This window comes from Pollachius pollachius (genome assembly GCF_949987615.1).
Source record: "Pollachius pollachius genome assembly, chromosome: 9".
Classification (NCBI taxonomy): domain Eukaryota; kingdom Metazoa; phylum Chordata; class Actinopteri; order Gadiformes; family Gadidae; genus Pollachius; species Pollachius pollachius.
The window spans coordinates 21,153,362-21,174,869 of record NC_136942.1 but is presented as its reverse complement, the minus strand read 5'-3'; the positions used below and the strand labels follow the sequence as shown (position 1 = coordinate 21,174,869).

At 45.9% G+C, this 21,508-nt stretch overlaps 3 protein-coding genes across 3 annotated transcripts; 1 reads left to right on the top strand and 2 right to left on the bottom strand.

Annotated features, from left to right (window-relative positions):
* Positions 1-528: 528 nt before the first annotated feature.
* Positions 529-3,115, bottom strand: kbtbd4 (kelch repeat and BTB (POZ) domain containing 4). Its single transcript, XM_079742632.1, has 5 exons — positions 3,068-3,115; positions 2,168-2,642; positions 1,752-1,893; positions 1,541-1,647; positions 529-1,450 (listed from the first exon to the last, which is right to left on the bottom strand). Exons 2-5 carry the CDS (start codon positions 2,627-2,629, stop codon positions 590-592), a joined length of 1,572 nt encoding a protein of 523 aa, XP_079598758.1. The 5' UTR covers positions 2,630-2,642; positions 3,068-3,115; the 3' UTR covers positions 529-589.
* Positions 3,116-4,666: 1,551 nt separating this feature from the next.
* ddb2 (damage-specific DNA binding protein 2) lies at positions 4,667-8,657 on the bottom strand. The gene is made up of 11 exons (XM_079743100.1): positions 8,589-8,657; positions 8,390-8,493; positions 8,204-8,292; positions 7,930-8,121; positions 7,595-7,761; positions 7,362-7,461; positions 7,073-7,250; positions 6,197-6,342; positions 5,799-5,954; positions 5,165-5,210; positions 4,667-5,066 (listed from the first exon to the last, which is right to left on the bottom strand). Exons 2-11 carry the CDS (start codon positions 8,412-8,414, stop codon positions 4,798-4,800), a joined length of 1,368 nt encoding a protein of 455 aa, XP_079599226.1. The 5' UTR covers positions 8,415-8,493; positions 8,589-8,657; the 3' UTR covers positions 4,667-4,797.
* Positions 8,658-8,821: 164 nt separating this feature from the next.
* On the top strand, positions 8,822-19,414 carry kif23 (kinesin family member 23). The gene is made up of 22 exons (XM_079743025.1): positions 8,822-8,884; positions 8,998-9,061; positions 9,353-9,481; positions 9,594-9,699; positions 9,874-10,010; positions 10,151-10,263; positions 11,075-11,245; positions 11,902-12,014; positions 12,254-12,375; positions 12,493-12,595; positions 12,687-12,766; positions 12,859-12,978; positions 13,060-13,216; positions 13,416-13,577; positions 13,672-13,838; positions 14,281-14,454; positions 15,025-15,234; positions 16,182-16,415; positions 18,084-18,172; positions 18,592-18,667; positions 18,763-18,833; positions 18,925-19,414. The coding sequence occupies exons 1-22, from the start codon at positions 8,880-8,882 to the stop codon at positions 18,938-18,940; spliced, it is 2,619 nt and encodes an 872-aa protein (XP_079599151.1). The 5' UTR covers positions 8,822-8,879; the 3' UTR covers positions 18,941-19,414.
* Positions 19,415-21,508: the final 2,094 nt, after the last annotated feature.

Genomic DNA, 21,508 nt, shown 5'->3' with positions numbered 1-21,508 from the left:
TGGAAGATCGAGACTGGAGAATGGAGCTGCACAAACATACAGATCTCAAAGATCCTGCTAGGAATGAGAACTGAGGAATTGGAAAGCTGAAATTCTCATGATGTAACAATATCACCAACGTCTATAATTCAAGAACAGAACATGCATGAACGATTTAGAAATTATTTACATGCTTCAATCAAAATGTTTCCCCGCACATTTAAAACACTATGATCTGTTTGCAGTGTCAGAAATGAATCATTACTAAAATGTTGTTCACAAGCGTTGTTGTTTGAAAGCATTAGACATTGAGACCCAGACTTGACTGGAGACTGCTCTATTGATATGGTCTCTTAATGAAGGAAAACCCAGATATGAGGTTATCAGAGGTTGCTTGTTACAACTCTTTCTGTGGGGTTTTATACCTTGTTGGCTGATTTTTTTTACACCAGCACATTATTATTCATTTATATATCTATTCACATTGTCGAGCATCAATGGAGTATCATCTTAAACCAGGCCGGGAGCAGGTTATTGACGTGCGGGCTCTAAACACAGTCCTTGTAATCGAGCAGCAGTGCTTATGCCGTACGCTTTCATTATTTTTTTTTCAAGCCAGCACAAACTGCCAGTTCGTGAGGAGGATCTTGATGCCTCTTATGACGGACACCACCGACGTAGCAGGGTTGAACTTCAGTGTGTTCGCGTCCCCTTTCTTGCACTTGTCCCTGAAGACGTATATGCTGCCGTTGCAGCTGGCCACCTTCCACAGCGACGGCACCGAGCTCCACACCTCAGGGAAGCGCAGGCGCGTGAAGCTCTCCAGCAGGGGGTTGTAGCACACCAGGGAGTCCCCCTCTGCCACCACGAAGATCACGTCCATGTGGGCCGCTGCGTGCATGCAGCCGGCGAATGGCAGCATGTAGGGCTTGATCTGGCACTTGTGCGTGGCCGTGTTGAAGCACTGGATGAGGCGCGACGGCTTGGTGAAGAAGTCCATGTCGTTCTCCTCGCCGCCCAGCAGGTAGATGGTGCCCCCCAGATTTACCCCTGCCGCCCCGGACACGGCCGTGTCCAGCTGGCTGCTCTCGGTCCACATGTTGTCCTTCACCGTGTAGTAGATGACGGCGTTGGACAGCGTGTCCTGCAGGGTCTTCCCGCCCAGTGAGTAGATGGCGTCCTCGCCGGGCACCGACACCATGGTGTGGTGGAGGCGGTCGCGGGGCAGCGGGGCGCAGCGCTCCCAGTCCATGGTGTGCATGTTGCACTTCCACATGCGCCGCGGGATGGAGCCGCCCACCACGTACAGGTCGCCGCCGTGCTTGCATGCCGCCGTGATCTGGTGGCACAGGCTGTTCTGGCCGCTCACGCTGACACTGTCGTCCTCGTCGCAGTGCAGGGAGACGGCCAGCGAGTGTGTCCGTGTCTCCTCCTTGCCGATCAGGTAGATGTGGACCTTCTCGCCGATCTCCTGCAGATGGAACCGGTATCACATGTTACACGCAAACAGGTTACGAAGACCTTGAGGAGAGGAACGCCCATTAAAGGAGATCGATTTTACCTTGAGATTCTCCCGAAGGACACAAGAAAACTCCTCTCTCTCCACCTTGTTGTGGTTTATCCAGGAGTCGATAGCCACTTTTGGTTTCTGGGAGCTCGGCACACCATCTGCAGCGCAAAAAGATTGATTTAAGTTCATAAAATAGTATGTCAACCAAACGGGCATCATGAGTATTCAGGCATTCCATTTGCCATGAAGAATTAAGGAATACCTTTAATTATGTCCAAGAGTAGACAGAGAGGCATATTGAGGAATTCCTCAGTCTGATTCAGCTGGACCAGGTGGATCTTAGCACAGTGCTTGGCAGCAGTGTACAGTTCCTGGTCACTGTGTCTGTCTGCAAGCCACATCACCTGTAGCCGGATCACCATGAGACAGAGGCCACACAATGGTTATTTCACTAATGAACCATTTAAGGGGAAGTGAACTTTGGATTCATATGGTGAAGGAGCAGGTAGGAGCATCTTTCTCCAGGACGGCTACAGGTAGAATCAAATGAAGAGGATTCAAACCCAGAACCTTCTGTCTGGGAGTCAAACATCCAAACTACTAGACTATCCTGTCCTCCCCACCCAACCAAGTCGTCAATATTGCCTAAAGCCACCAATGCGGAACCAAATCAATCACCTGTAGGCAGTTCTTGACCTCAACCGTCCGTGAGAGAAACCGGGAGCACTCCTCAAACAGAGCGGTCAACTGGTACATGTCTGCCATCTCGTAGGTGTCCTGCAGGTCCTCCACCCTCAGCTTGATGGTGCCGTGGTAGATGTAGTCCACCAGCAACTGGAACACGGTGGCACTGACGCCCTTCAGCTCGATGCTGCGGTTGTGGGACTCCTTGAGGTTGGAGGTGAACATGGAGCGGAAGAAGCTGCTCTGGGCGGACAGCACCAGGCGGTGCAGCTGGAACTCCTTGCCGTCCACGTTGATGGTGACGTCGGCAAACAGGCCGTCCTCTAGACAGAGGTCCATGATGCTCTTGACCACCCGGCTTGAGTGGGAGCGGTCGGTGAAGGTGTACCCCAGGAAGTAGTTCTCCTCTCCTACCGAGCCCCCCACACTGAGACCACTCTCCTCAGCTGACTCCATCACGAATATTGGCCTGAGGGTTGGGAAGGTGAATAGTATTATTGTTTGTACATTCAAAAGGGACCACGCACACATTCTCAAAAATTTGCACTCGTCTGCTATAGTATACCAAGTTCCTATAAATCATTTGTTGTTCATGTTTTGGTGAGAGTTGACTTGGTGGAAGGTGAAGTTTAATGCATTGCGTACATGTGCATACAACCAAACAGAAAGAGAATACATGTGATTGTACAGAGCTTGTTCCCCGAGTACCTGCTGCGTGCAGCTAACGGCATAGGGCTAGTGGTAGCATTCATTTAGACAAGAAAGCGAACGCTGACGGCCTGTAAAATTAATTAATATGATGCCAGTCAATAGATTGTATGGTATTTAATAATTTAATATTTATAAGGAAATGGTAGTGGTGTACACGGTGAACTATAAATAACTCTTATTTACCTTTTCTTTACTTCTTATCATTCATGGATATTTTGAACTTTTACCCGGAAGTAAATCGAGTCGCTGCGAGGACTACTAGCGGAGTCTCCTTACTAGTTTGATTTCTGGCACCATCTGGTGGCAGAGTCCCCTTACTGCAGTCTGGATTTTAGTTTGGCCTGGGAAAGATGCAATTCAGGCTCCCGCCACATCCAAACCGCATCCACAGCCAATTAGTTACTAATCAGACCTATTCATTAGGGGCTCCAAGATGAGGATCTCACAAGTAGTTAATTCAGTCATTGCGCTCATTCTGTTTTTATAATAGTCAATGCCTATGTGAGGGAATTAAGGTGTGCAACATTTTACAATCTGATATTCTAGACAGTGAAATATCGATGAACTTCACAGTAGACCTACCCTAGCATGCTTAAACAGAAGCAGGTGATATATCTGAAAAGGAAAAGCGTGAAGAAAAAAAACATTTTAGCCAACTGGCTGCTGGTCCTTTTTTTCCAGAGAGAAAAAATGCACGGCATTCAGGTCTGGACTGGGAAGTCTCAGTCTAGTTGCGTGAAGGCAGTGGTGGATGGGATGTAGCTGTGGGTTATATCGACTGAAAAAGGCATTAAAATGATGAGAATGCAATTTAAACTTAGATTCTGCTGCCAGATAGTTTTATGTCTGTCGTTTGGACATATTTTTTACGGTAAGGGTCGATTCATATTATCTGGCTTTTAGTCCGCAGCCATTATTGTCTTAATACTTGCAATTAACCCATCATTTTATGAACAGTGGACGACGTGGCTGCACTCATATACGTCACCCCTCGGAGCATCACATCAGTCGGTGATGCAAACTTCATATATGAGGTGCTTCTCCCGCGTTCAAATGCATTCTGGTGTTCACATTGATTCTATCTAATCTATGATATCTAACCCATTTTTTCACTGTTTGTACATACTAAAGACATTCGCATCTTTAATTTAACAGTTTTTGCTCGGAGGGGTTGAGATTGACCAGGACAACAACTTTGTCTTGCTTGATAAAGAGATGGCGTCCATGAGGCAGGGTCGGGCTTTTCTGGCTCAAATCAACGACAATATCCCCAAAACCCTGCCCTCAGTGGAGGCCATGCTGATCACACTGAAGGGTCCGAGGCATACGTCCAACTCTCGGGTCCAGTTTGACAGCCTCGTGTTGAGTATGGTGTACTCTGCACATTTAGCAAAAACCCTGGAAAGAGAAGAAGACCAACTCGCCTGGGCTGGGATACTTCAACGACTGGCAAATGTCACCGTTCAGGAACTGCGGGGCAATCAATCATCCTTTTAACATGACGATGTTTAGCATCCCTTATACGAAAGATAGAATTTGTATTTTGTGCAATTATAACGTATACTGTATTAATAATTATCACTTGACCCTTGGAGAGTCGACACATTACCTATATTAATTCAGTTGCTTGCAATTTGCAACTTCACTACTAGATACCACTTAATCCTACACACTGCAACTTTTAACATGCTTTCTAAACATAAAATAATAATCGAATCATCAAATAACCTTTTATTTAACAACAGTACAAAAAACAGTATAGAATAGAATTTGTTCGCCTGTATAACCTTAGGCTTAAGTGAATGGACCAATCCCTGGAGAGCGCTGCAACATGAATGATCACATGTACAAGAAAATCCGGTACCTTATATACAAATAAACAACACCAATCAGCATCTTCCACGGGTCCCACTTTACTTCTTCTCTCCCCTCTGTGCTTTAGTCTTCACTGTGCTCTTGGACCTGGTCTTGGCCACAGTCTTTGTCTCTCCCTCCTCCAGGGCAGATCGCTTCTTCCTCAGCCTTGCGTCCCCAGCCGCAGACCTCCCGTCCCTGGGGGGCCGCGGCGGCCTGCTGCCCCGCTGGCCCCTGGAGCCTGTGGCCCTGGACGCCTCTCCCTCAGTCGGCTCACAGCGCTCCCTCCCTGGGGAGCCGTCCCACTTCCACACCAGGACGTTGACCCCTGCGGTGCACACGGCCACATGGTTAAGCACCATACAGATGCACCCGTGGTTCAGTGTTTTTGAATTGAATTCAGTTTTCTGTAAAGTTTAAACTCACCCATTCCAGAGGCTATGACATCACCTCTTGGGTTGAATTTGTTGACCTGCAACACATCAATAAAGTACAGATGTCGAAAGTGTCGTAATATTAATCGTAACTATACAATTATATAAACAAGGTTTATATCATTACTAGTCAATTGAAAAGGAATTCGTATTCATTCTCCTTGGACCTAGAGGTAGTTTTTATTTGCACTGAAGCCACAAAGTCTGATACTGAAGCCAATCTAATGACTATTTGTTGTTTAGATTCCTTTAACTGTCTTGCTTGCCGCCTTGCAGACATGTCCACTTCACCCATAGTGTATTGCAAATTAACTTGGCCTCTCCCGCCATGGCTGACTTTAGCCCTGGCCAGCCCGAAACTCCTCGATGGTCACTCCCCCTTACCTTTGTTTCCTTTTGTTGTTACTGCCCACAATGTGAACGTTTCCTTATAACAATAATGTACACCCATTGTCTCATGGAATGCTTGCTTGGTAAATTGCTGCCTGTATCTTCCCACAATCATGCGCTAAAATTAAATCAAATACTTTGCTGTCAAGCACGTGTTCAAAAATAATTTATTCCTTATCAGACAGTATCAGTGACACTTTAAGCCCAGTACTCTTGAACCTATATAATATACTCACAGGGATGATCCCAGAGACATTGGGATCTTGCATTTGACACACCAGCTCTGCTGTGTTGGCATCATATACGTCCACACTCCTCACATCCCCGGGGCAGACTTTATCGTTTGGATAGCGGCCAACCACGATGAGGTCGTACACGGGGTGCCACGTGGCCTGTGGACGTATGGTTGAACATATGAGAGCCAAGGTCATACAGTGAAATAAGTCCCATGGTCAGAATGTTTCAACTCCCTGCTGACAGTAAGATGCCTTCACCCCCAGCTGTTCATTAATCACATGTATGTATGCCAGACATGCAGTCACTTTGGAGATAAACTTCTGCTACGTAACTTAACACCAATCAGCCACTGTGATTACTAAAACCATGACATGATATTGTTGGAGGGGGAACCCACTTTGATGGGTGTGAGATGTTGAAATTGCCGGTGTGGGTGTCGGATGACATGCTGTGGTCTGGACCAATCAGAAGAGCAGAAGACCCGGATCTGGTCTCCCTGGTCGGTGGTGAGCAGCTTTGAGCAGTCAGAAGGGTTGAAGTATGCTGTGGGAGAAAACAAAGGGTTGATATCATGCTTTTTCAAAATTTTCCTTTGCTTTAGAATGTTATATGATGTTCGTATACATGTTTTAAGTCTGCTAAGCTAGAAAAATTAAGTCTGAGCCAGGGGGAGTCTTCGCACCAACTGAGAACGCCCCTCAATAAGTGCGTGAAACAGCTCGTTTGCTCTCAAACTTTACTTCCGTAATGGTGTGACGTCAGACTGCAGTGGGAAGTCACGCATCCGGCAAACCGCAATGGTTACAATTTCTTGGGGGGGGGGGGGGGATTTTCCGCCACACGCACCAAGCTTTCGACCAATCGCCACAGAGTGGGCGTGCTGACCAAACACATCAGACTGGGCTACTCGGGAGGGGGACCTTAAAGCGATATGATACATATCAGAATGTTTTTGAAAGATGCCAAATTTGGTTTTGCAAAAATGAACAGTGTGAGAATAATAAGGGGCATTTTTAACATAGTCATGTAACCCTATTCTAGTAGTACCCCCAAATGCAATTATTAATCCTAAAAAAGCATGATATGGGATCTGTAAGTAAAGTCGACCTGCACTGTTACTTTCCTAATGCAGCCATTTACTCAATTAGAGGACATCTGAGCTGGAAAGAAAACGCATCTGTCAATCGCTCCAGGGACATGTTCTCTGTTAATTCCATTTATTTGGGTCAATCTTTGTTTTAATTGTACATCACTTTCCCATATTTGAATGTACCTGAGTTCACAGCAATGTCATGTGGCATCTCATGGAGGAAGCTTTTCTTATCCTTAATGTTTCTCAAATCCCAGAGTTTGACTGTGTGGTCCACCGAGGCAGTCACCATCAGCCAATCACATCGGGGATTGAACTCTGCGTGCGTCACTTTAGCTTTGTGCAACTTGTCGCTAAAGATCTAGGATTAAGCAAACAAAATGTGTTTTGATAGCTGAAAGAGGACATTGTTGCAGGAGCACATAAATATATTTACTATAACATGTTTATATTTTATTCTGGGGTTCTTTACCTTTTGGCCTTCCAGACTCAGTAATGACACCTGTCCAACATTGTCCCCAGTCACTAGCATCTGTCTGCTGACAGACACGTCTACACAGCAGTACCAGTAGCTGGAAGGGAAGACGTTGCCATGTTTTAACCGAGAAGGGCTGTCAAAGGACACGTCAGTCTGGAAATACACTTAATGTGTGAGGGTATTTGTAGCATAAACAAACGGCCTTGGCGTTTGATCTCAAAGCTCACCAGACATTGTGGTAGTCATGGCTACAGTTTTGAGAGGTGGACAGGACGGTGGACGTGCAGCGCTCAAAGCTCCGCAGCGACAGAGTGCCGTCACCAGAGGCTGTGTATACCTTGGAGAGGTCCGTTGGACAAAACTTCATCCCTCCAATGAAGTCTCCAGCTCCTTTCTGGGCCCAACAAGACAAATGCATCCTTTTCACAGAGGAATGGCTCCTTCTCAATTGCTATCTCTAGCACCCCCATCTCATTAGTGATGAAGTGATTCTACACAGCGGTCTAGGCTGATATGTAATGTGTGAATTGTAAATGATGCCCACAGTGTATGACTTTCTCACCCCTTGAATGAAAGTGACCTTGTTGAGGCCATCGAAGTTCCAGAGCATGATGTCCCCGCCCTTGGAGCCCACAGCCAGGGTGGTGGGGTGAGTAGGGTGCCATTCAAGCGCAGTGATTCTGCGGTTAAACGGGCTGGCAGTTCGGTGGAGACTGTGGGACTCAAGGGAGCGAACGAATGGTTCCTGGAGGCACTGAAAAAGCAGTTTTACAAGATAGTGAATGAGACCGCAGTGTCACCTTGGAAAAATCACCATCTATGAATATAAATCTTACCTGTCGAATTTGGGAATGGAGGCTTTCCCCCAGAGTGCTCTTATAAATGTAGTGCAAGATGCTTCTGGGCCCGCCTCTCCTGTAGGTTCCTGATAAATAGTTGTAGAGGAGCCGTTGAAGGAAATTGTATTAAATACTGCATATAGTTTTGGCCGTATACGCTATATCTGAGCCAGCAATACAGACCTGCTTTAGTGGTCTTCCCCATCATATTGCGTACTTTTTTTTTAGCAATAGTGCGCACGGAACTCTCACCAATGATTCACTTCATTTTACTTTTCATCTTCCCTCTGTTGAATGTAAGCATCGTTGTGCAAAAAACAGTTATAAGTAGTTTTCGAAGATAAAGTCAATCAGAAACTTGCACATGTCAAATCAAGCTTACTTGTATGTCGTTGTTCGCTGGAAGAACCCCCAGTTCCTGGACCTTACCGTACACGTGAGTACATAAAGGTACTGTTTTGTAACATGTCATGTGGTACCGTTGGTGAACGGTAGGTGACAGTGCTACCGTTGAATGCGCACCTCTTTTCCGGAAATAACGGCGGAAACATGTGATCGCCTATGGTCGAATATGATTGGATGAAACCGATCATTTTGAAATACGCTGTTTAAGTTCTAGGCGGCGGTACCTGGAAGCTTGTTGAGTAAACAAGACCGTAGTTAAACGAGAAACATGATGTGAGTATCACCTCTTCTTTTCAAACAATCGACTATTTTCAATCCTGTATTAAACGCAGATTCTGAACCAAAACGCATACGTTTTCCTTAATGTTCAATGTTAACTGTTGCAGGAAGGGAAGAACCGCCCGCAGACCTCAGAAGAAGCAGAGCAGCAACGAGAGAGATCCAGTGGGGGTGAGTCCTACTTAATTTCCCTTATTTTCACACAGAAGGACGAAGATCTGACTGTCTTTGTTAATGTGTTGTGGCCTTGTTTGGCTGTATTTAACTGTCTGACTGACAGCAACATGAATGTCTGGACAGCACTGAATCCGATTAAGTGATTATTCATGGTATTGTCGAGATAATGGCTGCCGTGACAACATTGTGTTTGTTACTTGGATGCCAAGATATGTGGTCCTGTGGTAAAATCAGAAGTCAACATTGTATCCGAAACAGGCTAACTTGCATGTGACTCCGTGCCAGGTGTACTGCCGAGTGCGACCTCTAGGTGCGGATGATAAGGAATGCTGCGTTGAGGTGATCTCGAGCTCCACCGTTCAGCTGCATCCCCCCGACGGGCTCAAGGTCAATCGAAATGGCGAGTTCAAAGAGGTATACAACACTGCATGTGTTTAAGTATTGAGTTTCAATATTCAAAACTAGTGGTATTATTTTTGAAAACGGTACTGGACACATAAACAAAAACCTTATATTTGTTCTTCAGACACAATACTCCTTTAAGAAAGTGTATGGCGCTCAAACATCCCAGATGGAACTGTTTGAAGACGTGGCAAAACCTCTTGTAGATGACCTGGTCCGTGGCAAAAATGGTGAGGGACTCGATAATGGAATTATCTAAATCTTTTTGATGTCTACTTCTATCATTTTTTTCTGTTGTCATACACTAATCAATGAGCAAAATGCACTGTTAATATCCAAATGGTTCTGATTTTCAGGTGACGTAATATAATGTACTTTAATCTATCATATTTTCTGTGTTCCAGGGCTGCTATTTACATACGGAGTTACAGGAAGTGGCAAAACCTTCACGATGACTGGCTCCCCAGGCCAGGGGGGTCTTTTGCCCCGGTCTCTTGACATGATCTTCAACAGTATCGGCCCCTACCAGGCAAAACGATTTGTAAGGCGTTAAGCTGAACTTTATATTGGTTTAAAATGATAAATATTCAAACGTGTCGATGTAGTTCTTGGAAATGGAAGGTGCTTACTGCTTTGCATTAGTAACTCTATTCATACCTTCTTTTTCTTTCCCCCTCCAAGGTTTTTAAGACAGATGATAAGAATGGCCTGGATGTACAGAGTCAAGTCGATGCATTGTTGGAACGCCAGAGGCAGGACAACATTCCCTCTGCTCCCAAAACACCCTCATCCAGGTTGGTAACTATTGGAATCAGTTTCTTTTAGTACATCTTATTGTACACAAGACTAAAATTCTTAGGCTTGGTTCCTCAACAGCCACAAAGCAGCAACAATACAACATAAAGTAAATCGAGATAAGTAAAAAATAAATTGCAGCATCGATAGATCACAATAATAATAATAATAATAATAATAATAATAATAATAATAATAAAATAAAGTAGGTAATAAGTTGAGGAGCTAAAGCAGTGGTCATAAGTAATGAGGTGTAAAGTGTTCGAGTGGTAGTGGTACTGTCACACCAAAATTGTACCGGGGATGAAAATTGTACCGCCAACGTAATCCGCGTTCGAAAATTCCAAACCTGCCTGGCAACTGATGATCGCGTCGAACGTTGCCTGGTAACGGACGATCGCGTCGAACGATGACGTCTATTATCTAAATTAAATGAACACAAGCTAGCTAGACTACGATACACTTTAAACACTCAGTTTACTAGCTAAATTCGATTAAACTATTAAATACAATGCAAATATGAACTACGATACACTTTAAACATTCAGTTTACTAGCTAAATTCAATACAATACAAATATAAAGTAAAAACAAGTGTTATCTTATCAGCGCGAATGTTTTTTGAAACCTGCCTGGCAACGGACAATCGCGTTGAACGATGAGGTAATGTTTCGACGCGGTGCAATTTTCTCCCCGGTTCAATTTAGGTGTGACAGTACCAGCAACGGTTAACTCACGAGTCCTGCTGTGTGGGTGCTGATGCTCAATGGTGAACCTCTACCAGTCTAACCCTCCACATTCACGTGTTCAGGCAGAAGGTGGACCCTGAGTTTGGGGACATGATGAACCCAGAGGAAGCCTGCAGGGCAGAGGGAGTGGACGAGGACAGCAGCTATGGCGTATTTGTCTCCTACATTGAAATCTACAACAACTACATCTTCGATCTGCTGGAGGAAACGCCCTACGACCCAATCAGACCAAAGTAGGTTCTTGCAATGGTAACAAATTGGAATATACAAATTCATTATTATTTAAAAACATTGTTTTTAGAATACCTTAATGTGTAAATGTTTAAACATTTTTAAGGCTGATTTTTCACTGATCTTTTGTAAATTCAGTTTTATTCCTTTGTAGCCTAGTTGAGGGAAACGTATCTTTGTTTTTACTGTTAGGTGGAATGGAGGTACCCCCAACACTGACTTCATGTACGTGAAGAGTGAACCCCCCACCCCCTCTAGTCTCTCTCTCTCTCTCTCTCTCTCTCTCTCTCTCGCTCTCGCTCTCGCTCTCGCTCTCTGTCTGACTCGTCAATGCTTGATTTGTGGTCCAAAAGCTGTTTGTACCAAAGCTTTTAAATCAATTCCGATGGCTGCAATGTCCCATTGGATGGCATCCCCTACTGTTGACCTTAATCAACTTCCTTCACACCGATGGTGGCAGCGCCCCCCATCACCCCAATTTTCTACCTTCCTTTAGTATCAGCCTTCATCATTGCATGACTTCACCTCTCCCGCTCAGTGGCTGCAATCAAGTTATCCCATTGCTCGCCTGCTTCAGTACCTCATCAATCAGCTTCGTAGTTGAAGGTGCCTGAGAAGTGGTTCTGCTATTGACTGTTCGTCCTCATCTTTCCTCCAGACCACCGCAGTCCAAAATCCTCAGAGAGGACCAGAACCACAACATGTATGTTGCTGGATGCACAGAAGTGGAGGTCAAAACTACAGAGGAGGCCTTTGAGGTGTTCTGGAGAGGCAAGTCGAGCAGATGTACAATGTACTTTAATATAAAAACCCTCACACTGCAGTGATGATCCATGTTTCGGACCTGGCATGGCTCCTTGCCCCCTTGCGGGGTGGCGCTCTGGCCAGGGAATGACATGAATCAATCTTCTCTCTGAGCAGGCTAGAGGCAGGAATGAACCGGTTTAACGAGGCAAGCTTGACCGTACGTCTGTGAATACACGTGATTGAAAAGTGTGTTCTGCCCCCAGGTCAGAAGAAGAGGCGGATCGCCAACACCCAGCTGAACAAAGAATCCAGCCGCTCCCACAGCGTCTTCATCATCAAACTGGCCCAGGCGCCCCTGGACGCAGACGGGGACAACATCCTCCAGGTGAGGTCACGTCCGGAAACCCCCTGGCCCCCTCTCTGTTGGGACCAGGCCCGCAGGCCTCGTAGGAGGTGGTGGTGAGACTGTAGTCTGATACTGATGGTCCCTGTCTCTGTCCAGGATAAGAGCCAGGTGGCGGTGAGCCAGCTGTGCCTGGTGGACCTGGCCGGCAGCGAGCGCACTAGCAGGACCCGGGCCGATGGCAACCGTCTCCGCGAAGCCGGTAACTTTCCTCCCAAACCAACAGGCTACTCCATTCTAGGGAGGGGGGGAAGATGATGTAGGCAGCATTGTTACAACTCGGTGCTTTGCAGGTAACATCAACCAGTCCTTGATGACTCTGAGAACGTGTATTGAAGTCTTGCGGGAGAACCAGATGTGCGGCACAAACAAGGTTGGTATTTGCAGTGATGCCTCTGAGCATCCATACGATCTGTGTGTGTGTGTCCGTGTGTGTTTATTCCTGTGTTCTTCTGCCCCCAACAGATGGTTCCCTATAGGGACTCTAAAGTCACCCACCTCTTCAAAAACTACTTTGATGGGGAAGGCAAAGTGAGAATGATCGTGTGCATCAATCCGAAGGCAGAAGACTTTGAGGAAACCATGGTAATGTCCTTTCCTCCTCCATTCTCCTTGCCACTTTCTTACTCCACGGGTTTTATTTTGATGTCCTGTCTTTGTGCACAGCTTGTGATGCGCTTTGCGGAGATGACCCAGGAAGTGGAAGTGGCGCGGCCGGCTGACAGGCCGGTGTGTGGCTTCGCTGCAGGCCGGCGACAGAGGAACCAGGCCTCTAAAAACGACCCCGCCCGCAGGGTCGATGAGCGGGGCCCAGCAGACCGAGGTGACTGCCGTGGCACACTGGTTGCATTTTATATTCCGGAACTAGAGTGTGTGTTGACTGACTGACTGACTGAGATTTAGAGCATAAAGACCAAAGTCAACTCGGAAGAAGGTAGCGAGGACGACAAACATAACGACAACGCAAAGAGAGACGGAGGCCTTCGGAGCAGGCTAGAAAGGTAACATTTGTTGTCCTCCAGACTTTACCTCCACCCTGGGCCAACTGCTGCACAGCATGCCCCCGCTGCCCTGCTGTGAGCTGACGGACCCCCACGACGACACCACCCTGCCCCGGGTCATCGAGGCGCTGGAGAAGAGGCAGCGGATCAGGCAGATGATCATCGACCAGTACAAACAAGCAGGTAGGCTCAGAGGGCCGTAGGTGCTGGTGTGGACACGTCTCCCCGCCGGGTCTGTCGACAGCTCCTTCACTCACCGATCCTTCTCACTCCTCAGCCAACGTGATGAGGTCCTCGCTCAAGGAGCTGGACGGTAGCCTCTTCAACAAGGAGGACTTCATCAACAAGCAGAATGGCAAGCTGGCGGAGAAGGACCGGCAGATTCAGAGCCAGAAAGCCGACATGGAGCGCTTGGAAAAGAAAACCAAGCTGCAAGAGTACAAGGTGCGAGGACAAACTATTGGAAATGTCCCTTCTAATAATGGGTTGTTATGTGGTCTCAGCCATGAAACCAGTTGTATGGATACTAATGCAATAGATGCTTAAACTAGTCATTTCCCAGGTTCAGATCAGGCCAAAGGTTTATGTTTTCTACGAGAGTAGCTAGAAGTCTGCAAGAGACCCATCTGACCACCGTCATGTCTACTAGCAATAACTTGTTGTGTACCTGCCACTTCTTCAGTGGTAATCTGTTGAACCAGGTTATCAGGACATTTAACTACCTAACATACTTTTGAGGGGAACAAGTGAATTGATCATCCTGGATTCAATATGTGTATAAATGTTTTCTCATTTAGCTGTCCTGTACGTATTACTGCCATGACTCAAAATTCCCACCTCGGATCAGAGTGAGTTTCGAGTCTAATGTGGTCCGTCCCTGGTCCAGATCGAGGTGCTGCAGAAGACCACCAACATCTACGAGGTGGACAAGCGGTCCCTGCAGCAGGAGCTGGAGACCCGGGAGCAGCGGCTGAAGCGGGAGCACGTGGACAAGAAGCGGATGGAGCAGCGGCTGCAGGGCATGGTGTCAGACACACAGCACAAATGGGAGAAGGAATGCGTACGTAGACGGCCTCCCTACATGGGCCCTGCTCCTCGCTCTTCGTTTTTACACTTGACCTTGTTATACGTTTAAAGGGCTGTTATTGTCACCAGCTAACCACAACATCTGCCCTTCCCTGTGCCAAAGTGACATCACAAGTGGGCATGTCCACCTAGATGTATGATTGATAGAACAGTCTACAAGCCTACCCAGTGGACTGTAGCAAATGTTGCTTATCAATCCATCATAGGGTTAGGGCTAGGTGAACACATCACTTGTGGTGTCACTTAAGCACAGGGAAATGCAGATTTTCAAACGGCTTGTAATGGCTAATCACACTCGCAGCTGGTGGCATAATATCACCTCTTAAACAACCTGCACTATGTAAGCTTTTCCACGAGCAGCCTCTGGTGGCCTGGGTTGTAGTTCAGATATTTTTGCAGTGCAGTAGAAATGTTTCAGAGCGCAGGTTGAGATGTCTAAGTCCTTCCTGAATGTGTGTTGTTGGTTTCCTCCTGGTCGGGCGTCTGATGGTTCCTCGGGCCTACCCAGAGCTCTCTAACGCTGTGTCTCTGCTGCGCTGTGCAGGAGCGCCGCGTCAATGCCAAGCAGCTGGAGATGCAGAACAAACTGTGGGTGAAGAACGAGAAGCTGAAGCAGCTCAAGGCCATCGTCACAGAGACAAAAGGGCCCTCGGCCCCGCCCACCGACACCCCCCAGCGGCAGGCCCATCCTCAGCGGCCCCACCGCGAGGAGCGCCTTCCCGCCAAGAGATCTGCGTCGCCCTCGCCGATGCCCGTAAGTCGTCCCCTCTGATCCAAGGAGCTACCGTGCAGGCTCTGTCACCAGGCTCCTGATGACCTCCTGTCCAAGGGGACAATCACATCAGCTTTAAGCCTACGATCAACGCTTTCATTACATTAGTTTAAAATTCTATTGTATAATTTTTTTTATAATTAATATTACTAATCTTGATGCATGCAAAGTATTATCCTTCATAGTGGTCGTGCCACAATGAGACGATCGACTGTTCTTCAGCATGGTTACTAACTATATGTACTGCGTGTATCCGCCAAGACCCCCCACCACCACAGCCGGGTGGAAGCCCCCCAGGTCAGGCCAGGGACAAGGTCAGCGGTGAGGTACCAGAATAGGCCTCCCTCCCCGACCACCGGCTCCACCATCTCCACTCAGCCCTGGTCCTCCTGTGGCTCTGCATGGAAGCCGGGTGCGGCCCCGGTGGGCGGCGAATTCGCCTACTGCTGCAGCAGGGCGGCCGTCCACAGACCCGCTGAGGGCTCCGCAGTGGGCATGCCGGCCAGGCAGGCGCTGGCCAGGTGCTGTGATCAGGAGGAAGTGGAGGAGACCAGCTCACGCTCGCCCTCCTCACCGTATACGGTGGCTCTAGAGGGAGCTCGCTGGGTCAGTGCAGTTGTAGTTGCAGAAAGCCCACAAGATGAGACAAGTTGTTGATTGGAGGATAGTTTAGTCATGTTTTTTCCCTGAAGCAACTGTCACATGAGGCAGGGGCGATCAAAACATTCCATGTGTAGCTAAATTAATCATAGACAAAGTTCAGTCAATACTGAAATGTGTTTGCTACCCTCACGTTAACAACCTAATAACCCTACCTTGACGACGCATGTTTTCTAACCGGCTGGCTGTTAAACGGGCCTCTGCCCCCATAGTAACTGCCCTCCCTGGTAACTTTGCCCTCCCTGCTCCGTGGGTCTTCTGCCGAGCAGACCACCACGCCTGTGCGTGCGCTTCACCGGAGGTCGCGCTCCGCCGGCGGGGAGAAGTGGGTGGACCACAAGCCGGCCTCCAGCGTGGACCTGGGCACCATGCTGCAGCCCAGCATCCCCAACTCCATCAAGGTGTCGGCCGCCAGCGAGAAGGTCCTGTCCAAGTGTGACCGCTACGTCCTGACCCACCAGGAGGTGGCCTCCGACGGGGAGATCCAGACCAAACTCATCAAGGTAGACCGGAACGGATGAGTCCTGGTGAATGGCTGCGTCCTGATGAATGGAGGCGTCCTGGTGAATGCTTGTTTCCTGGTGAACGCTTGCTTCCTGGAGGAGGGATGCGTCCTGACTCTTGAACCTGTTTATTATACTCACTATAAGGCTCTTTCAATGAACGAAGTTCATTGAACGATTATCGCGTTATCTCTGTCTTTACCACATTGATCTTATCCGGGGACAGATCGGTTCCTTTAACCCAAGGGGTCAGCAACCTTTTCAACATGCAGTGCCAGTTCGACATTTTCTCGTTAATGAGTGTGCCTTAAGCAACAATATATTAAATATTAAGCTGAATTATGACAGAGCAACCAAAAACATTTCCAGAAGACCTGGAATTGTATTATTTCCATATAGTCCACAATCATGCATCAACATTTTAAATGTTTTTTTTGTTGTTATATTTGCTACATGGGCTTACAAATTATAATTACATATGTCCCATCTTAAAACACTACTTTCAGAAACTCATTCAAAAACGTATTTGCATTGTGAGAAATGTAAAAAACAAGAATAGATGAGAATGTTGGAACCATCCACATCAATATCTTTGAGACAAGTACAGCTTTGCAAAACCATGTAGAGGCGATGCATACAGGCCACTTGCAACAATATTTTAAATATTTTCTTCTCAATTGATCCCATTTCAGGACACTGCTTTCAGTAACTGATTTAATCATATTTGCACTGGGAGGAAATGCCCAAAACAGAATAAAGTGCAAAAAATATCGGTAGTAATAATTATGCTGCCGTATTGTGCTGTGAAATTTTTGAATAATAATAATATATATATTCTTTTTTCTTATTTTTTTTAAGTGTGCCAATGATTATGTTGCCACGTGCCAGTGGTGGCACGCGTGCCTAGGGTTGTCGACCCCTAAACCGATGACCGTTTGACCGATGGTTGACCGTATCAACGTTAACCGATCACTTCACACAAAAAGCTGATCAGATGAGGTGACTTATTGGCAGTTGGACGGACACCGCGTCTCTAGCCCACTGTTTAATTTCTCCTCAAGTCTTAATTATTCCCGCAAGCGAGCGGCGGAGAATATGATCTCTAAATTATTATGGACAGTAGACTAAACGCCATTAGACTACAGTTAGCCATCTCATTCCAAGATCTTTTTGTGTGAAGTGATAAAAAGTGTCCCTCACACTCAATTTTTCCGTCTCCTCCAAACTAAACAAGCGGCGTCTCTTCGGAGCTGTCATTTTCTTAATTGAGCTGTGGCAATGTTTCAAATGAGCTCTTAACGCTGCCCTCTTCCGATTGGCCCCGCTCTCTACACACGGTCAACTTGCAGTAAGCATGCCTCGTGTTTCATTTCAAACACAGGTCGTGCCGTGATTAGAGCCACTGCCTCTCACTCACACAGTGTTTGTGTGAGTCGGAGGCAGAACGGGAGAGAGATAAGCAGTTACGAAATAGCAGGCGGCTCGAAAGACCTGTTATTTCAAATTGCACATTTTATCTGATTGGTTAACCGGTTAATGAGGCTCGGTGGTCGGTCAAGAATATTTTGCATTTTCGCCATCCCCAGTGATGACAGGCTGATGTATAATCTGTCACCCTGATCAGCTCCATGACTGAGGCAGCACCCCCACTGTGTGTTTGTGTTCCAGGGTGAGGTTATTAAGACCCGAGGGGGTGGTCAGTCGGTCCAGTTCACCGACATCGAGACGCTGAGGCAGCAGCTCACCACGGCGCCCAGGTAAGAACGTCAGCACTCTGAGATCACCGCCATCGGCTGGTCCTCTGACCGGCCTGCTTACGTCTTCTAGAGGAGAAGTTTGGCAAGGTCATGAGACAGAATAACGTGATTGAAGAGAGATTGACGTAACACAAACCTTGCAGTGGTCTTTTGTGGACATTTCTGGCACCTTCAAGATTTTCTTACCTGCCGAAAACTTTGCAGATTAAGGCGTTGCGAATACTGTGTGACTAGTCAGGAAATAATTGTGTGTCATTAGTCAGCAATCAAATTTCAAGGGTTATCTACTTAATGTAGACCCAACTTGTCTGGTCCAAAGGAACGTTTAGTAACAAAGTGTAAAATAAGTCGGCCAGCTGGAATAAAATTGACTTCTTTTGAAATACGATGCCTGCTTTACTCTGTCGCTGTCCTTTCAGCCGCAAGAGGAGGTCATCCGAGGGAAGCCCTCCGAGTTCAGACCAGGGCGGGCAGTGGACCGATGTAGAGACGAGGGTAAGAGGAGGGAAACGTCAACCAGCAGTGGAATGCTGTGTAATTCATGGTGATTTCCGGGTGCTGTATGTGACTTCTACTCTCCGCCCTCCTAGTGTGCTGTTGGCGTGGAGATGAAGGCTGGCTCCAACATGGGGCCCGGTTATGAGCACCGAGGATTTGTCAAGTAAGCAGCTCTCTCCCTCAGTGCAACATTAAGATAAGTGGTGACTGCTTTAAAATGAATTGTTTCATGGTTTTATGTCATTTCCTTTCAGACGGAGAAAGCCCTGAATTGGAACTCCTTAACCAGCTGACCCTCTCCTGTCTCAGAAGTGCAATAGTGGAACTCATTACCTTTTTTAGCTCTTGTATTCTTATCTGTATGATTACTATGCTTTTTATTTGCAAGTGTATGTTTGTCTGTTTACCAAAGTGTGAAGAAAAAAAGTTATTTAAAATGTTTCTCAATCGATGTGGCTAAAATATAAGTCATGTTTTTTATATATTTCACTTTTTCAACTTATTTTTTTTCTTGGCACATAGGAATTAAGTAGATTTTTACCACAACAGACCTGGTATTAAGGGTCTTTGTATATGTTTTTCATGTCTATGACGTTTTTTTTATATCAGCTATTTGTACAACCAGCAGGCTGACTTTGCTTTGCCATGTTGCAGCGGATAAAGGTGTTTTCATCCTAGCAAAAATGTATATATTGCTGATGTTGAGCTACAAGTCTGGTTCAAAATAAATATCTCCTGTTTTGATATCAATGTTTCAAGCCTTTGATTTTTAATCATTGCAAAATATTTGTATCTTGCTGTAGTTAAACTGTATGAAACGTTCCATATACTCGTTTTCATATTTTGCCTTTCAATATGCAAATTTACGGAAAAGGATTGGGGCCACATGTGATCTTCGTTTAAAGTCAGAATTCTGAGTTTAATCTCAGAACTCACAAACAACAGACACGTGGCCCTAAGCCTCATCCATCTACGGAACCCCTTCGAACCATGGCTTCGAACATGTAAAAACTTGCTTACGTCCGACTTCCTCTGTGTGCCTATCCTATGTGTCAAAGTGAATGTCACTGAACTTGGTTCCTTACAGTAGGGGTTCCCAACCTTTATTTTTCCAAGGACTGTCATATTCATATAAAAAATTGGAGAGACGGTGATCAATATGAATGCCTTCATTTTAAGATTTAAACAAAGGATATATGTTCCAATTAAGGAACTTTCATTCTTCAGCCTGTGAGATTAAAGTCAGAGTTCTGACCTTGTTCTCAAAAACAAAAATCACTTGTGAAAACATTTGGCCCTAATCCTCTTCCGTACGAACAGGTTTAGCTTTGGAGTCAGCTTTAATATAGCTAGTAGCCTATCTAGGTGGTTGTTGGAAAATACATATAACGATTATTAATTTACATTAAGAAACTATTCTAGTTCTTCATCCCAGATGAGGATAATTTATTATATGTATTTATTAGTACACAATATCGCACTAATAAATAGAAATGTTGATATACACATGCCAACATTAGACATTTAATGTCATTGAAGCTGTACATAATGGCGGGAATTCCACGGCTATCAGCCAGGTCACACAGCTGTATGTGGCGATGTCCGGCCACTAGATGGCGCCAGACTACCACTGTTGGACTTTCATTATGGAGAAATGGGGCGCTGCAACTGCTTTCTACAACGCTGTCATCACTTTTTTTGAACGTGGATGATTGTTATTTTCTATAATATTATACAACCAATATAGTGTTACTTATTTATTTGCAGCAGGTTTCTCTTTATTTATCAGTGTTTGCATCTGCTCAAGTATTTATTATTTAGATGTAAAAGTTAAACCGAAGCCCTTGGCTACACAAAGCTAGTTCCATATTCCCTGGCATGCTTCCTGTCATGGAAAGTTGCTTTTCTGTGTTTACGAAATAAACAATTAAATTTGAATTTGAACAAATCACAAACTGAGGTTTGAAGGTGTTTTTCCAATTCATTAGCATTGTTCACAAGGCTTACTATTCCGCACCACAGTGTTGGAAGTTTTCTTCAATGGAGGTCCCAGGGGAGTAATTAATGCCATGTACAGTAGATTGATATGTTTACTACCACGGATGAGGCACACATTAATAAACGTGATGTTTTCATAGCTTCAATGCAGAATTGGCGGATTATGCATTGTGAATGCATAATCTGAACTGCTGTTAAATGCATTAACAGAAGTTCAGAAAAATCAAAACAAGCTTTCCTGAAATGCCATTGGATAAACACCTTATTTACTTGTTAGCTCTGCTGATCCAGTCATTGATCAAATATAATACTACTAATTGGAGAGGTTAGAGATATGACTATACAGATCTGTACCCATGTCAATGACTTGGAAATCTACTAATTTCATCTATTATAGAAGACCAGTCTTTATTGTGAGACTCTTTGACTTTGATTGACTTCCTGTTTAGACACAAGTTCCTCCTTATGAGCTTTGCATTAAATAACTGTAACCAGCAAATCGTCGAGGTCTGCATTAACCCATTGGTTAAACTCCATTAACCCGTGTACCTTGAAATGCGGTGGTTGAAATCCCATCTACAAGCAGTCTGGCTGCATTTCAATTGAAACGCAGCGGAGAGTGACTAACATAGAAGCTCTGGGAGAGGGTCAAGGGCCCGGGGCAGCCAGCAGCCATTAAACTCACTTCTATATTGAGTGGTTTGCTTTTTGACCGGCTCTCTGTTTGATGGGCCTCATCATGCCTTTTATATCAATCGCTCATCACACATAGGTCTCCATTACCCTGGGACTTCCCAGTCTCTCTATAGGAACCACATCTTTCCTCCAGTGTTTTTGTTG

Coding starts and splice junctions, on each gene's coding strand:
- kbtbd4 (XM_079742632.1), bottom strand. CDS start 2,629: ATGGAGTCAGCTGAGGAGAGTGGTCTCAGTGTGGGGGGCTCGGTAGGA. Junction 1,894..2,167: donor AGGTCAAGAACTGCCTACAG/GTGATTGATTTG, acceptor ATCCGGCTACAG/GTGATGTGGCTTGCAGACAG. Junction 1,648..1,751: donor ACTCTTGGACATAATTAAAG/GTATTCCTTAAT, acceptor TTTGCGCTGCAG/ATGGTGTGCCGAGCTCCCAG.
- ddb2 (XM_079743100.1), bottom strand. CDS start 8,414: ATGATGGGGAAGACCACTAAAGCAG. Junction 7,462..7,594: donor CATGACTACCACAATGTCTG/GTGAGCTTTGAG, acceptor CTTCCCTTCCAG/CTACTGGTACTGCTGTGTAG. Junction 7,251..7,361: donor TGAGTCTGGAAGGCCAAAAG/GTAAAGAACCCC, acceptor GCTTAATCCTAG/ATCTTTAGCGACAAGTTGCA.
- kif23 (XM_079743025.1), top strand. Junction 12,767..12,858: donor AGATGTGCGGCACAAACAAG/GTTGGTATTTGC, acceptor TGCCCCCAACAG/ATGGTTCCCTATAGGGACTC. Junction 18,668..18,762: donor GGACCGATGTAGAGACGAGG/GTAAGAGGAGGG, acceptor CCGCCCTCCTAG/TGTGCTGTTGGCGTGGAGAT.